Genomic DNA, 17,370 nt, shown 5'->3' with positions numbered 1-17,370 from the left:
ACAATAATCCCCCCTAAATGATGTCTCACATACGCTCCAGGGCATCTGCGAATCATGGCTTTCTGGAAGACTAGCTTGGAGTGGGCAACAAAGGGATAGCCCGGTGCATTGCAGGAGGAGCCAAGACAACACGATGCAGGCGTCAAACTCCCCTGACCCTAAGCCCCAGTCCTAGTGCAAACACCTTCTGCATTCACTTTGCTTTAGAAATGTAGACTTCCTGGCTCCATTATCCGGAACAGCTGTCTGGATGAGTGGAGGTGGGGAGGGAGACCAAAGGCAAGCGCGAGAGCTGCAGCTACTCAGCCTTAGCACCCTCCAGCATTGTGCGGATGTTTCAGGATCAGGTCCGATATCCAGGCAAAGGACGTAGAAGAACTGCAGTGAAGGCTAGCTAGGATGTGAGCCAAGGCTAGCTGGCTAGCTGCGGGATGAGGCTTAACTCTGTCATGTATAGTCACACAGGGCCAGTTTTCTCATTTCCTGGGCCAATATTCTCTATGAATATACTATGTCCTGTTGCTGCACAAGAGACCCTTTCCACCCCACTGACCTGTTTTGAAACAGAAGTAAAAGCCGTTTTCCAGGAGACTCATTTCCACTCATTTTGTTTCTGTTTAACGTTTCGACCACACCGTGGCGCTATTACAAAAGATAAGGGTAGGCCAAAGGCAAAAGCACTAGGAATTCGCCTTTGGAGAGAGTTTGAAGGGGGTATTCAAAATTCGAACCCGGTTACTGCGCCCACAAACTGCTCTCTGAAACCAGGGCCTCAGATACCATTGGGAGAAAAAGGTTGCCCACTGACGCAAAGGTACAGATTGGCGGTCAAAGCCAGATAGTCTGCTTAAAAAAAAAGATCACTACCTAACTAACCAAAGACAGGGCTTTCTTTATAGAGTATACTCACTCCACTGCTTCTAGCCGGGTGTGCTCCTAACTCTAGCTATCTCTACCGCCCTTACCTCTGGTCTTTCTACAAAATAAAAAAATAAAACTCTCTACTTTACCGAGTTTGCCTAGAAGTCGCTATACCCTGCCCGTCTTTTATCTGCCTTGAACAAGTGCATCTTGTCTCTTTTTCTGCCCGGCATCCTCTTTGGACGTCTGAGCATCTAGAAGTCCAAGGCGGCTTTAGCGTCTTACTGAAGGAAGGAAGGCCCTCTAGCCCCTCAGTGGAAAGAAACAAGGGAGGAGAAGACAGACTGTCTGCCACAGGAAGGAAATCCTCAGATGGGACTTCTTAAAGAAAAGGGCAAACCGTTCCCCACGGGTTCGGGGTTGGGGGGGCGGGGTGGGAGGTGAATCAGATCCCCCGGCGAAAGCGCACCTTTTGCCCTCCTCTCTTGCCTGGTCCGCTCCCCTTTTCCCCATTCTCCGCCCTCCCCCGCCCCAAGACACCGCACATATTTGGCAAGATTAAGGTGTCACCTCTCATATTACAAGGCCTGTTGATCGCAGGCAGACACAGACCCTCCTGCACCCTTGAGGTGGAAACAATGCACTCTTCCTGCCGTCGCCCAGGTCTGGCAAAGGGAGGCGGCCAGCCAGTGTGCCGCAGCTGCAGAACAAATCCCGAGGCTCGAACTCCGCTGCCTTTTCTCCTGACTGTTCATATTTAAGCTCGCCCCTCTCAGACCCCTCCTCCCTCCAGGCCGCCAGTGACCGGGGAGCAGCCGGCGGAGCAGCCCACACGTGTTTTTAACCCGTTCCTTCCTTCCCCGGGAACCAAAGCACCTCTTTGGTTGCAGTCTGTAGAGCCCCGGGACCCAGAGCTTGAGGAATGAGCCCCTAGAACTAGGCCGGCAGAGAGACTGGCGGGAAGGGAGGGGAAAGCGGGGGGGGGGGGGGGAGAGAAGCAAGTGCGGGAAGTGGGGGAGGGCAGGGGCGGGCCAGAAGACCGCGAGAAAACCAGAACGCCACAGAGCACGCCCAAGCCAAACCTCCAAAGTGCTGTGTGGCAGAGTGAAGGGGGAAACTCTGCAGCCCGAACGGACCCAGAGGAAGAAGGAGATATTTTGGCAGGAGGGAAGCCTTTGAAGGAGGACTCAGCCTTTCTGAGGGGCCGTTGGAGGTGACGTCCTTGGGTCTCTGTGGGTGCTGCAGGCCATTTTCGATGTGGCAGCCCCCGTCAGCCAGGATAATGATGAGGCAGGTACAATCTATCTGGTACACAGCCCCCCCGCCCCCCCCGCCCCCCTCCCCCTCCCCTCCATCCTCTTTGGCCTCCCTTCACCCGGCAGCTTCTCTTGGCCTCAACCGGCGGATGCAGTTCTGGTACTGCTGGGTGTGGACCAAAAGCATGCAACTCCAAGGGATCATCAGGGTTTGAACCTGAAACCTTGCTAAAGCACACTGCGGGTTGCTTATAGACACTTTAATAGGAGGCAAGGAAGAGGTGGACTATTAAATCGCCTTTCCTAGTGCGCGTGAGTCAAATGCCCTGGCAAGAGGGGACTTGGAGAGCGACAGAGGTGGTGGGGGATGATGGTGGGGGTGGCGCTTGGACTTGAGTTCCACCTTGCAAGAATCGGGGAAGGAGGGAAGGAGCAATGCTCCGCTCTCCATTTCCCCTCTTCTCTAGGACTGCGACTGAGCAAAATCTAGATACACTGACCATTGTCAATTCTGAAAGCATCAGCTCAGAACAAGTGGGCTCCAATAAATAGCTAAAATTATCTCCACATAAGACCTCTGCCTCCAGCCTGGGATCTTTTTCCTGGAATGAATCTAGCGGTTGCGGAACAGAGCGTCGCTACTTTCGGGGAGTCTGAAGGGGTGTGTTGCTTGCCTTTTCTTCTGGGCAAATTGTTGGGTTTTTTTTTTTGTGTGTGTGTGTGTGCAGAGCGGTGGGCGCTGGGCGAGTGAGTGCTCAGCTCCAAGGCCAGGTCCTACCTTGGAAGGAAGGGCTAGAGAAATTGGGAGATGGGGTGAAATGCCGAGTTTGGACTCACGCCTGCAGTTTTCTTTCTTGCACGCGCCGCGCACGCACGCAAACCACCCCTCCCTAGGTCGCTCAGGACTCCCACCCACACCTTACCTCTGTGACTTAACCTCCGCAGACAGCCTGCACTGCGCCTTAAGAGCTGGCCCCCAGGGCTGGAGAGTTCGAGGGAAAGCAACTGCTCATGGGCGGATTCCTGTTGTTGAGAGTGGGAGGTGAGGGGGTTACTGAGGGGGAGGGGAGCCGGTGGGGGTGGGGGAAAGGCCCAAATCTAGAAGGGTCTGGGATTTGGAGGTAGAGTTTAAGGTTGAGACCCGAGTTCTCCTTAGCCAAGGGGCAGGAAAGGCCTTCTGTCTGCTTAAATGAAAAAGGGAAAAGAAAAAAAAAAAAAAACAAGATCAAAAAGAGAAATTCAAGAATAAGACAGATCAACTATATTAATGTGTAAAATATAATGATATATTGAATGTTTTCGTCGACTCCTCCTCCCCATCTCTAAAAGGAAACTTAAAATAGGAGGTACTGAAGAATAGGCTATCTTGAAAGTGTTTATTTGTTTGTCCATTTGTCTGTTTCCCTTTAAAGGGGACTAGGAGAAAAGACCAGGTTCCCGGGCTGGTCCCCAAACCGAACTCCAAAGTGATAGGGCGCGGGCCTGCGAGTCACTGCGGGCGGGGCTCGGGGGAGAGTGGCTTGGCGCGGAAGGGGTTAAGGCGCTGAGCGCGGAGCCATCTGGCCGGGTTGGCTGGTTATAACCGCGCAGATTATGTTCACGGGACTCAGAGTTGAAGGCTCCTCTCCTTACCCAGCAGCTCCGCGCACCGCCCCGCGAGAGAGCCCGGCGCAACTTTCTTCCCTCTTTCTTTCTCCCTCTCGTTTTTTTTTTTTTCCCCCACCGCTGGGTAGTGGCTGCGGCAGGGGTGGGCGAGACTGAATGACCGAACTCGAATCCACCTTTCTCTTCATGTCGACGTCCCTGGAAATAGTCACACGGATGCCATGGTTACTTCTGCCACGGTAAGGGGAGGTGGCGGGCACTTTGGGTGGGCAGGTCCCGGAGGGGGTGGGGGATCGCGTGGGGGAGATTTTCCTGGGGATCCGCGTGGGGGGCCCCAGCTCTGCACCGAGCCCCACCCCCATCGCGCAACAGGCTCCTAACTTTCCGGGTCTGGTGCCTTCCCCAAAGTTTGAGCTCGGATCTGCCCAGGCCTAGGCGCAATCACCGCCACCCTTCTCCCCTGCACTCCGGCGCGCGCGCGCGCGCAGATACGGCGCTTCCCAACCTCCTCCTCCTCCTCCTCCCTCTGGTCCCCTGGCTGCCCAAGAAACCGCCCTCAGTCTGGGAAAGTGATCAGGTTTAAGAAACCTGCCTTGGAGAGGGAAGGAGGTGGAGTCGAGGGAAAATGGGGACCACGAAAAGGCAGGAAAGGGATTCGGCCGTTCCCCTCCACCTCGTGTGTACACACCTCCAACCCTCTGATCTGCTTCTCCTAGAAGACCCCCCGCTCATCCTATAACAAAAGGGGGTAGCAGACAAAACCGGGGCTTGGAAGAGGCCAGAATCCCGGCTTGCGCCCTGCACCCCGCTGGCCACCGGGCACGGTCCTTTCGACAGCTCCAGCGCACAGCCCCGGCAGGGCGTGGGCTGGGGGAGGGGATGTAACGCTCAGGACCAGCACAGTTACTTCCCAGGTTGGGGGAGTTGGGTCTCCTCGTCCAACGGTGCGAACCTGCGATGGTGTACCACGTAGGCCTTTTCCTCTGAGACGTCCCCAGCCCCAGGCTGCCCTGGCCAGCGTCTACCCAAAGGCTCCCCAGCCTGGGTCTTCGCACAAATGTTGGAGGTAGCGCTCAGCCCGCCGGTCTGGGACCCGGCAGGGAATGGTGGGCACCGGAGCGGGGCATATCGTAGGGATTTGGTAGCAATTTTTCGGGGCCCGTTTTAGGCTCTCCCCACCCCCAAGAAGTGGTGTGGGAAGGCCGAGAGCATCAGAGACCCTCCGAGCTCAGTCGGAGTTAAAGGAACCTACCGCAGGCTGGACTGTTTCCGTTGCACGGGGCTCTGAACGGTGGTGGGTACTTCTAATGAAATTTGGCTCGCTTGGAAACCGAAGGTGCGGAAATGGGGGTGGGGGGGAGACTGATGTGCGGTGCGGGGAGGACCGCTCTGCTTGTCGCTTTCGGGCGGGCGTGAGTGGGTGTGCATCCAAGAGGCGCTACTGCTTTGCGCAATTTTGCGTTAGATGCGCCTCCTTGGGACCCCAGCACCGAATGGTGTGGACACAGTTGTTTAGACAGGTCGCAGATGGGAATTGGAATCAAGATTCGCGTTTTCCGGGTCGGGGAAGCACCCACCAGATTGGCCCCGACCTCTGGCGGCCGGCGGCTAGCAGGTTGAGAGTCAGAGTGGAGGCTGTTGCGGGATGCGGTCCCGGGCAGCGCGGGCTGCTAGCTGGATCGCTGGAGCCCCTGAGCCGGGACTTGTTTATGAGTGTGAAGAGGTTGGGGGCGGGGACCTGCTGGGGGAGGGTGGGGAGGAGGAGGGAGGCTGCCAGGGTGGGTGTTACTCGCTGAGTCTGATGTTGGAAATTCTGCAGGTTACGGAGTGTGCTGGCAAACCTGCTTTTCAGTAAAGGGATGCCTTTCCACTACCAGCCGGAGGGCGAGGAAATACCTAAGCACGCTACCCTTACGGTCAGGGTGGAGGAAGAGTGTGCCGGAGGGGTGGGCTGCACCCGGGAGCTTTTACAGTCGGTTTTCTAAATAGCACGAACTTTGCCAGTTTACTCGCCTCCCCTGATCCTGACATGTTGCTCAGAGAAACTTGAGAGGTGGAATCTAGAAAATAAAACCCAACTCTCTCCGCCTTAAGCTCAGACCGACCCGAGTGTAGCGCTGCGGCAGAGTAGAAAGAGAAAAAGAAAGCGGGCTGCTGTACCTGGCAGTATAGGAGGACAGAAGAAAGTTTCCCGGCGTTCGCCTCAGCGAGAGCAAGTGGGATTGCCCTTTGCTGAGGACTGTGTTGAAGCCGGCCTTGAAAAGACTGAATCTGTGCGACTCGGGTCCGATTTCCCAAGAAGGGAGACTGATCCTTGGGTGGCCAGAGACTGGGAGGGCTTTCTCAAGTCTCAGCGAAAGAGGGGGTTGTGGGTGGGAGGACACAGCTGGAGGTGGAGCTTCCTCCAGCTCGGCTGGCCCTGGAGGGGCGGGGAGCCTGTGTGATGGGCATCTGTGTGCATAGCAGGAGATGAGAGCTTGTGGGAACATAGGTGTAGCTAATGAGAAATCTGTGCCTGTGAAGGGTGTCAGAGCTGGAGACGTGCAGTGTGCTGAAGACAGATGGCTTGTGCGTGCCTGCACAGACACATGGGGTGGGCGTGGTGTGGGAGGGCGGCTGGGCGCTGTGTGTGTGTGTGTGTGTGTGTGTGCGCGCGTGCTGAAGGGTGGACATGTGTGGGTGCTGGGTGCCTAAAGACTAGCAAAGGGATGTGAAAGGGAGTTTATCTGAGGAGAGTGGAGTGTTCACTGTATGGGCACGTGGAGCCCTGAGATTTGACTGGAAGGGCTCTGAGGCACATGGGAGATAAAGACACACAGGCTCTGGCATCCTTGTAGAGAGCAGCACAAGGAAGGATGGCTTTTGCCTCTTCCCTTCTTTGCCTTCCAGTGAATGGTCTGGGGAAGGCTTAGAGTGAGGGTTGCACATTTAAGAGGCGGGTTCTTCTGTGTTGGCACAGGGTCCAGGGACAGGAAGTGCTCTGTGCACAAGACTCCTGAGTAAATCAGTGCATTTGCATGCCAAGTGGTGAGGATGCACGTTGTATAATACTGTACAGTGGCCTCTCTTATTTAGTGGGAGGACACCCTACCACCAGTTCATGTTGATTATTATTGAAAACTAGTGGGGAGCCCACTGGATGCTCAGCTTGTTGGTGGGTACTGGGACGAGGCACTCTGCCTGGGAAAAATTCCTTCTCCATGCTCAGCTGACAGTTGCAGTGTTGCCAGGAATAAGAAGTGCGGTGCCTGTGGAGGTTCCTTCTAGAGTTGTTCGTGGATCATGAGAGCCAAAGGGAAGCTGGCTTGAAACATTATCTGCAGTTTTGTAAAAAGGCCATGATAGCGGTAAAGGATGAAGGATGCTTCTGTGGGTGGGCGGGGAGCTGGAGGGTGGTACTGCCCCTCACCTGGAACACAGGCTAGGCTAGGAATTGGAAGGTAATGCTTTCCAGGTAGAAGGTAGGGATGGGGGGTGGGGGCTCTTGATCCATTTCAGGATGGAGTGTGAGATGTCTCCTCACTGCGTGCTGAATGAATCTTGAGACGTGGGCCTGGGGAAAGGTCCAGTGAAGCCCCTGAAAAGCTGGGCTCCTAGTTTGCTTGTCTTTAGGGCATCTGCGCTACAGATCTAAAGTTAAACTGAGTATGCGCTCATGCTTTTGTCTAATGCGCTTGCTGGGGTCTAAAGGAGCTATGAGAAAAGTAGCCAACAGGACGGAGAAATGTGCATAGCATTGTGTCCGCTGTGAAGGACTATGGTGTGTGTTTTTCTGCAGGAATTCTGTGGGTCTGGGGAAGGGGGAAGTTGGAGTTGGATGCTTAGACCTTTGTCTTAAGGGAACAAAGGTATGCATAAAGGAGGAGCTGTGGGTTTCAGGGGTGAGAGCAAGGAGGAGTTCACTGAGGTTTAAAGTCACTGGGTGAAAGCAGGAAGAAGGCTTTATACTTTAGGAGCAAACACTGTTCACCTGGGCCAGGTGACAAGGAACCCCTTTCGATCCTGTGAGGGCATCTGGGTGGGACAGGATCTGACTAATGGCGGTCTTGATTCCTGAAATCGAAGCTTTACTGTCTTGAGGTTCGGGAAAGCTCATCCCTTTGAGAAATAGCCGGTGTTGGGCAGAGCTAGTGCTGCTATTTTCTGAGAGCACCATGGTGAGGGAGAAGACTCTCAGCTGGAAAAGCCTGCATTTAGTTTGCCACTTTGGAACAGCAGTTTTCTGATGTCTAGGGTTCTCCATGCCCCTCTCTATAGAATGACGATGTTGATGGGAACTGGCTAAGAAGAGAAATGCATTCCTCTTTACCAGGCAAAGCTCAAAGGGACTAGTTATAAAAGCTGTGATCTACAAAGATGCAATCTGTTTGGACATCCATCAGTCATTGGGAAAATAGGATGTTTGTCTCCTCTGGATGGCATCACATCTCCACTGCTTTCCCACTGTGGAAAAATAGTAATAAAATAACATAAAGCTTTCCCATGGCTTACCTCAGTTTTCTACTTATCCATAAACTAGAGGCAGGCAAAGTTAGATTTTAGTTTGTGGATCATCCAGGAAGAGAGGCAATATAGGAATCAGTTATAAATTTTCAGATAAACTTTGTTTAGCATCAGCTGTGCAAACTGCAATGCCAAAACAAATGTGACTTTGAAAACACAGAGCGTAGTAATTGTCCTTGGCATAGCCACCGTTTGTGTAAGAAGGAAGCAGAGTCCAGCCACCCTGTGTTACTGTCAAGGTCTGTGTTTTTCTAGACGATAAGTCCTTGGCAGGCCCCAGCCTGCCTGGAGAGAGGAACCCCGGGGCTCAGAGTTGTGAAATGCCGCATGCCCAGTGCAGCAAGTTGGGCACAGCCACTTTCCACTGAGACTAGGATGGAGGCCCAGAGGCCCTGAAACATCCCAGTCCTCCCAGAAGTTAGCACACGCTGTCAACTCCTGGCTCAGAGTCAAAGCCCTCATCCTGGAGTTCAGTGGCCATAAATAGTCAGGAGCTAAGTTATTTCCATGAGGCACTAAACCAATTCTTCTGCTTTTTCTGGCGAGATTGGGCCAATTAAGTTGATTGGAAGAGGTCACTGCTGATGGGTCTCACACTCCCCAAGCAGGACAGGCCAGCAGAGTTTAATTACAGAACATTTCCCATCTCTGCTGTTGCATTCCCAGATGTATTAGAAGCTCAGGCCTTTCCTCTTCCCCTCCATTCAGGATGCCTAATTGAGCAAGCTGCTTCTGCAGCAGGCTCCTCCAGACCTTTTCCTGAGCAATTCCAAGGCTTCCACCCTAAGCAAAGGGGCTGCAAATCCAGGTGCTGACTGGAAGTGAGAGAAAGGGTTTGGGGCTGACATGGAAGGTCTTTTCAGCCCACCCCTCTGTTTCAAGACCTCAGCAGCTGCTGTTCTACTCATTAATGATGCAGGCAGGTTCTGACATTGGGAATACTGAACTAATGACTGTTGGACTGAGTTTCATGTAAGACCGACTTTGTTGGAAAAGGACCAAATCTTTTACTGGAGAAAAGCCTAAGGCTCATGTGTGGTTGCTGATAAGGCCAGTGGATACACTTTGTGCATGAGCAAGCACATGCTGATGAGATCTCTGTGTGTGTGTGTATGTGTGTGTGTGTGTGTGTAGACACATGAACACAGGAACTGTCCTGGATGGGACATTTGTAGACCTTATGTTATTGATGGACATATATATGTGGGTACTGGCTCAGATTTCATTGTCATCAAATTGCTTCTCATGGTGGACCAGCTGTTTATTTATTGTGGGAGAAAAAAGTAAGGGCAGTTTCTTTCAGATCGTTTGCATACGGGGACTGTGAGCTTTGAAGTGTGAGGCCAGTGTCAATAGTACCTCATCCTTTCCTGTAAAGATTTCTAAGATCAAGAAGCCCAGTGAAGAAATAAAGAAGAAAAGAACAAAAGAAAGTGGGTTTTTTTTTTGTTTTGTTTCATTTTGTTTTGCTTTTCAGAATTCTCACTTTCAAACTGACAGTTTTCTATGAAGCCAACCTTGATTTTATCTACAAATACTAAGGAGCTAGACATAGTATTTTTACTTGATCAGAATGCACTTGCTCTTTGTTCATACACTTCTCTGTCACAGTGCTCCTTTCACAATATTGATTATGAGCTAGTGAGGTCTCTAGGACTCCAAGCATCCTCACAGGATAGACCTCTGACTAAGAGTGGTTAACAGATTTTGATGCAAAATTTGGTGTGGCCTGTTATGATTGCTCATTATCTAGCAACATGACCAAAGAAAACATCTGTGCAAGTTATTTTCCTTTTTTTCTTTTCTTTTTTAATTTATTACAGTTTATTCACTTTGTATCCAAGCTATAGCCCCCTTCCTCATAGCCTCCTAGTCCCACCCTCCTTCCCTCATCTCCCCCATGCTCCTGCCCTAGTCCACTGATACGGGAGGTCCTCCACCCCTACTATTTGACCCTAGCCTTACTAGGCCACAGAGAAAGAGGATCCAGACAGTCCTGAGCAAGTGATTTTCAGATGGAGCAAAGAACTAACTCGCTTGCTGATCTCAAACACTTCATTCAGTGCAAGGTGTTCTGAAGCAGCATGAGGCAGCAGATGGCTTGCTGACATGGAGATGGGGATCAAGCTTTTAACTGAGTTCTGTCACCAATTAGCTGTTGCTATGTGACCCTGAATGTTCTCTTCAGGCTGTGATTTCCCTGACTATAAATGAAGGGCTTGAATTAGAAGACCTCAAAGCCCCAATCCAGCTCCAACACCCTAAGATTCTATATTAATCCTGTCCTATTTCAACTTTGATAATATGTCTTACTAGCTCCACCACCCTAAGATTCTACATTAATCCTGTCCTATTTCATCTTTGCTAATATGTCTTATTTGGATCATGCCTTGGCACATTCTAAGGAGCTCCTGGTTTTATCTTTGCAGAAAGCCAGAAAGGCATGCGAAGAATTTACCAGAATGTTCTGTTTTGGCCAGGCATGCTCAAGATGTTGGCTGGGTCTCTACAGTATACAGTGCACAGAGCTGATAGTAGTTGGGTTTGGCTTTCTGGTAGAGCTGGTACTAATCATTTGGCATCTTCCTCTCAAATGCCTTTCACTGTCAACATTACTAATAAAGATAAGCACCCACTTTTAAGACAATGATAGTATTTGATAGTTAGGAGGTGCCAGGCATTATGGGAAATATCACATGACATTATCTCAGTATCCCCAGATAATCCCATGAATAATTTTGGATACTGAGTTGATGTGAAGCTAAAGGACAGCTCCATAATTGCACAACAGAACGCTGATATACTTTCCTTCCTGAAGCCAACAGAGCTCCAATGTCCACCAGATTGTGTTTTCCATGTTCTATGATGTCATCCAGATGGGAGCTGGTTCTATAGAGCTCTGTGAAGTTTGTCACCCCACAGGATAGCTTGCTCCACCAGAAGCTTCCTTTTCATGTGCAAGACAAATGTTTAGGTTTTCTAGCCACCTGCTGGCAAGCATGTGTCAGCTCTATCATAGCATCCATGGCCCTCCCCATTAACTTCCCGCGCTGTTGACAAGGGAATTTGCCCTTCCAGCACTCGGGTATTGATTTAAGCCACAACTGCTTCCTTGTAAACTCTATAAGAGTGGAACTGGACATCTGGTTTTGATCCACGTGCCCTTTAGAGATGGTGGGTCCCAGCATTCCTGAGTCCTAGGATGAGGACCACACAAAATGGAAACTTAAATGGAGAGCAGGAGGTCTCTTCAGAGTTTGGAAGGTGGCTTCATAGGCCAGGAAACTCAACCGTTTAGACTCCAGCTTTGACTAGGCAGACTTCTTGCTGGAGGGTTGGTGGACATGGGTTGCTATAAAGGACTGAATCCCTGAGTGGTGTCTGAGACAGAATAAAGCAGCCAGCATGTCCTCCAGCCCCAGTATCTGCCTCTGAATTTCACTCTCTGGGCAAAAGTACTTCTAAGAATAGAGAAACAAAAGGACTTCTTGGAAGCTTCTCTTCGAAGGGTGTAATTGAATGAATGCTCCCCCCACCCCGCCCTTTCTTCTTTTTGCTCTCCTTATTGCCCCACAACACTCCACCGCCTCCCTCTCTCAAAGCCAATAAAGAGAGGTGACTGTTGTGTTGCTTGAAGGTATTTTCATTGTGCGGCAGAAAACACTGACCAAATCCCATTTGACTGTTTTATAGTATTTATACTTCAAATATGTGTATTTACTTTGTTTTAAAATTTTCACATGTAGGGTGATGCATTTCTTCTCTACATATGAGATTCTCTCTCTCTCTCTCTCTCTCTCTCTCTCTCTCTCTCTGATTGCCAAGAATTTGAGACTCACTACAATTTACTGTTCTTTTCTCTTTCTAGACCTAAGTCTCCATCATTTAAAAATATCTTCCCTCCCCCTCTGCCTCCCCATTGTCCCTTGAGGAATATATTTCAAGTTCTCAGTCTGGGATTAGTTCTGTCCTATGTCTAGCAGACCTGTTCTTGCTGGTTTATAAGGTACTTCCACAGGGTTCAATAGGGAGAGGCCACTGTAAAACTCACCTGATTTCCCAGCAGGTGTGTTCCAGCATTGAGCTGAAGCTTGGCTCTGCTGACACCCAGCTGCTTATCTAGAATAGCTAGCTGCTAGCCTTTTTCCCTTCATAGGACTCAGACTAATGGTGAATTTCAAACAGAACCTTTCCTTCCATTGGCCTCTGCTTCCTGCTCTGGAAAAGAAGGGAGTTGGACTCACTGGCTGATCAAAAGGAGCCTGAAGGCTGTGGCTGTTCAGATGTTCTGTGGCTCTGCTGTTCCCTTTGCCTCACCATGGTCTATGCCTGGGATTTCCAGGTACTCCTTCTGGCCTGGAGTACTTATGTACAGAAATGTAGAGGGGGTGGTGGAGGAAATTAAGTTATGTGATGCCAGATAAGTTATTGAACATATGGATGAGTGAATGTTTATAGAGTGCTGAAGAAGCAAGCTTGCCAGATTTGTGGCGGATCTTGGATTGCTAGCTGGGAGCATGGGGGAGAGGTTTATGTTGGGATAAAACTGTCTGTGGGTAGCTGAATTCAGTAAGCTAAATCTGTAAGATCCCAGACTATGTTCCCTCAGACGGATCCTGCCTCTGACACAAGAGACTGGTTGCAACTTGAACATCCCTGAGCCATCCCGGGTCTTGTTTTCCTTGCCTATTAAATGTCAAGAACTCTGGTGACTACTCAAGTCTTTCCTGCCTTCTCACTAGATTGTGGAAATGTAAAGCCAGAAGAAAAACCTAGATAGCTGGGTGGATGGATCAAGAGAAGGACACCCTCAAATAGTTTACATGTGATGGGCAGTAGCCTGATGGAAAACAGATAGGTGTGGGAAAAACATGCATCTGTTCTTGAACCGGAGGCAGCAACAGAACATGTGTTGGGTGTGTTTATGTTGTAGTTTGATTGTTCACCTCGCCATCTTCACCAGTAACATTAAAATCATCTTAGACGTGTTTGTCTCTCTATGACCTTTCTTGGGAAGCCTCCCTGCCTTCCCCCAGAGCGCCCGGGGCTCTCTTCCCAGCCTCCTTCATGTTATAGCACTTAGCAGCCCGTGCTGCATTTGCATTCCTGTCTTCTTACTAGAGGATGAAATCTTTGTAGAGGGGTCTGTGCTTGTCATCTTTCTATTCACCAACACCTGGACTAGCGTCTGCCACAGAAATGTGTGTCAAGCAAATGGATGGACATGCGAGAGAATCATCTGTGTGCTCAGTAGTAGATGGCACCAGGAACTGGGCTCAGAGATGTTGTGTACCTCGCCAAGGGTTCAAAACTCTGTCTTCTGTGTCTCTCTTTGGCACTGTCCCAGAGGTTAGGTCATAAATGCTGGCTGCTTACTTGCCAGAAAAATTGTTTGTCTGGCTCTCCTTTGGATCCTTACTCTCATGTGCAAACCTACCTACCTACTCCTGCATATTTGGGCCCTCAGTCTTGGGGAACTGGGTGCCTCCGTACAGGAGCTGGAGTAATCCCACTTGAGATACTCTGGAAGCAGATCTGGATACATGTGTAAAGATGACTCAGTTCATGTTCTCTTGGTGGCTCTGTGCTAGATGTTAGAGATGGATGAGGCTCTGGCCTGAAGGGCTAGAAGTTGGTAGGGACAAGTCACATTATAACAGGACTCCAGGACAGAGAAAGGTGAATATTGAAGATGGAAGGCAGGCTCTCTGGGTGTGACTTATCAGTGTGAACAAGATAGAGAGTGATCTCAGTTCCGAGCAGGCAGGCCTTCACTTCTGTGTGACAGGTGTCACACCGAATTTTGAATTTCTAGGGCCAGGCCAGGGTTGAGGGGAGCATGCTTGGGGCCTTTGTTCTTCGTGGGAAACATTATGGATAGCTCAAGAGGAGGTGCTAGGGGTGATGTCGGAGCTCACAAGATCACTTTTAGAAGTGTCCCCATTCCCGGCTGAAAGCAGCATAATAAGAGGGAAGTGGGAGGGTGTGAATCCTCCTCTAAGAATTGTGTTTTCCTGCCTCCTTCACATCATTTCTGTGGCCACTTCTCACACAGAGACAGACTGCCATCTACTGTCCACTTCTGTCCTCTGAGTCCCTTCTTCTCAGCCAGGTCGTTGTCATTTACCCCCACATCTTCTTTTTAATGGCTGCAGATACCAAGGGGAAGTAGACAGCACATGTTGCTCCATAGTTTCTACAGAACTTAGAAGGAAGCCTTTAACATGAAGAAACATAACATGTTAGGTGGTTTACATCTCTGCTTCATGATTTGAAAGGAACTGCCTAGCATCTCCCCAGCCTTCCTAGGGTTCGGTAGCAGGAGTACCAGGTGAAAAGCAGGATCTCACCATCATTGCCTTGAGGTATCCTTGGGAGATCAGAGAGCTACCCAGGAAGATGATGCATGGTGGATCTGAAAAATGCAGATGACAGCAAGGACTCTAGTGATGGTGGGGTTCAGAGGAAGGTCCTTGCAGGGAAAAGATGAGTGTGGACAGCTTGTCCTGCATCTCTAGTGAGTAACTCGACTGTTAAGAAAGGGGTCCTGAAAGCTTGTGATGTCCTATGGTAGTCCCTGAGTCGGTTGCTGTTTGAGTGCCGTGGCGTGCAGGGGAATGTGGGCATTGTTCAAACAGAAGGCCGCTCCTGCCTACCCCTTCTCATATCTCTCCTGGATGTTTCAAGAGTACACCTGCCCAGTGATGGAGTCAGAGCTTCTCTTAAAGAAACTACAGAACGGTGTCCTGACTCAAGTCTAAGATGCCTTCCTGTTAGAATTCATTTCCCCCAGTAAATGTCTGATGCTTTGTCGTTGTTTCCTTTAGGCTTTTTGTTTGTTTATTTGATTATTTTTTTTCTTTGTGTTAGGACTTCTCTCTAGGCCAGGGTGATAAGGGATTCATTCACTTTGTAGCTGAAGATGACCTTAAATTCATAGTAATTCTCCTGCCTCAACTTCCCAAACACTGGGATTATAGGCATGGATCACCATGCCTAGCTTGTGTCTTTTTTTTTTTTTTTAATTGTGGGGAGTTTATTTTTCAGTAATTCTTTGTCTTATTCTTCAAATGCTTTTTTCTTAGTGCTTAAATCACCACCAAAGAAATGTCCCAAGTGTTTATTTCATGTCCATGTCCTTAGACATGAACCTATGCTTATTTCAAAGGGTGGGGAGGAGCAGGATAGGGATAGAGGTATATTCTATTGGAGGGCAGGAAATCCACATACACTGAGGATCAGGTTTCCACTTAAGAGATCTCAGCTCCTTACTACAATCCTCTCATGTTTTCTGTTTTCTTCTTGGTTGCCCCAGTAATATCGCCCCTTTAATGTTGCTATCCCTTTGGGTTCTGCTCTAGAGTCATTTCTCCATATAACAGGCGTCCTGGATTTTGAGGGGACCATTTGACAGAGATAAAGTCGGCCAAGGACCATTGGAAAAGGCCAAGAGTTTTTTAATTTATTTATTTTTATGTATATGGGTGTTTTGTCTGAATGTATGTCTGTGCACAGTCAGTGCCCACAGAGGCCAGAAGAGGGTATTGAATCCTTCTGGGATGGACTTACAGACAGTTGTAAACTGCAATGTGGGAGCTTGGACTTGAACCCAGGTCCTATGAAAGAGCAGCAAGTACTCTTAATGGCTGAGCCGTCTCTCCAGAGCCAAAGATAAAGGTTTTGACCAAGTGAGGGCTGGACATGAGAGGTTAAGAGCAGGATTCCTGGTATTTATCCTGAAATGGTTATCTGTGATTATTCAGGAGAGACAGTGAGTTAGGGTTGGGGTAGAGATAAAAGGGAAATTCTCTCAGACTAACTAGTGTAGAAAGAGATAATCAGTTTGCAGTTTATTGCTTGGTGCCAAGGATACCAGGAAATGGTGACAATTTTCTGCTAGCCTGTGATGTTAACTTGTAATACCTGGTAAAAGCGGGAGATGAAGGACAGAGCTCCGAAGAGAGGAAGCAAAAAGCGAGAAGTCTATGTGAGTGGTACCCAAACACAGAGAGGTGTGGGATAATAGTGTGGAGAAGAGAAGAGAGCATTGGGAGCCAGAAGAAGCTTGTAGTCATCAGGGGTTGGGCAACAGAACATGTTAATCTAAAAAGCTGTCTCTAGCTACAATGTAGAAGACGGTCTTATTAAGTGGTATTCAACGGAAGGAAGAGAGGCTAATGGTTGGGTGGACAGAACGATAGATGAATGCGTGAACAAATGAATGGAGTACAGAGGGAGGACAGCAAGATGGATTGGTCTTGAGTCATCCTTGCCAGTGCTTTGCCAGTTCCTGCTCTGGGGAGATTATGCCAGCTTGGGAGGACAGAGCACACGCACACGATACAAATGACCAGGGTGTTGCCGGCTGCATGGCAATGGAATTAGGAGAGGAACTCTGGTGCTGAGTTTATGGAGTCGTCAGAGGGGCCTCCCAGTGATTTGCCTTGTGTTTTCCCACCCTAATTGCTTTCATCCAAGATCAGAGGAAAAATGGCTTTCGGGGTTACAACCAAAAAATTTGACACTGTGACAGTGACTCACTTCAGAGAAGGCCGTTCATACTATGGGTCTTTTCGCCCATAGTGGAATATGGCCAAATGCTGGAGCCTCTGGGACCCTTGAAGAACTTCCATATTCCTAGATATCAGATTCATCCATGGTGGATTCCTATTCCCATGGGTTGAAACTTGTACAGGGTTGGTGGGGGGCAGGCGCAAGGAGGAGAGGACAGAAGAGAAGTTCCAAATCTGAAAGAACCTGTTTTTCAAACAGTAGCTCACAAGGATTCTTTGCAAGCTCGAATTACTTAGTGTCTATAAGCTGAGTATATATGTCAGACATGCTGACACCCAGCATGCCACTCAGCAGCTTTGGAGGTGAAGCCAATGAGAGCCATGGTTTAACCTGCTATTTTTTTTTTTTTTATGTCTGTGGCTGTGCAAGTTTGCTTCCCACTGCTGTGATAAAGACCATGACCAAAACTAATTTGGGTAGGAAAGGGTTTATTTTATCTTATACTTTACAGTTCGTTGTTGTTAGGGCAGCTAAAGCAGGAACTCAGGCAGGAACCTGGGGGTAGGAACTGAAGCCAAGGCTATGGAGGAGGATGCTCACTGACTTGCTCCCCATCCTTTGCTCCTCATTG

The 17,370-nt window shown here is 49.5% G+C and overlaps 1 protein-coding gene across 1 annotated transcript in view; it reads left to right on the top strand.

Moving 5' to 3' along the window:
* The first annotated feature begins 3,841 nt into the window (after nucleotides 1–3,841).
* Nucleotides 3,842–17,370, top strand: part of Ntf3 (neurotrophin 3) — a 64,166-nt gene continuing 50,637 nt past the window's right edge. The window contains exon 1 of the mRNA XM_021631747.2: nucleotides 3,842–3,961. Within this exon, the coding sequence (XP_021487422.1) occupies nucleotides 3,944–3,961 (18 nt within the window). The 5' untranslated portion in view covers nucleotides 3,842–3,943. The remainder of the gene's footprint in view (nucleotides 3,962–17,370) is intronic.

This window comes from Meriones unguiculatus, chromosome 5 (genome assembly GCF_030254825.1).
Source record: "Meriones unguiculatus strain TT.TT164.6M chromosome 5, Bangor_MerUng_6.1, whole genome shotgun sequence".
Taxonomy (NCBI): Eukaryota; Metazoa; Chordata; class Mammalia; order Rodentia; family Muridae; genus Meriones; species Meriones unguiculatus.
This window is presented reverse-complemented; position numbering and strand designations above follow the sequence as displayed.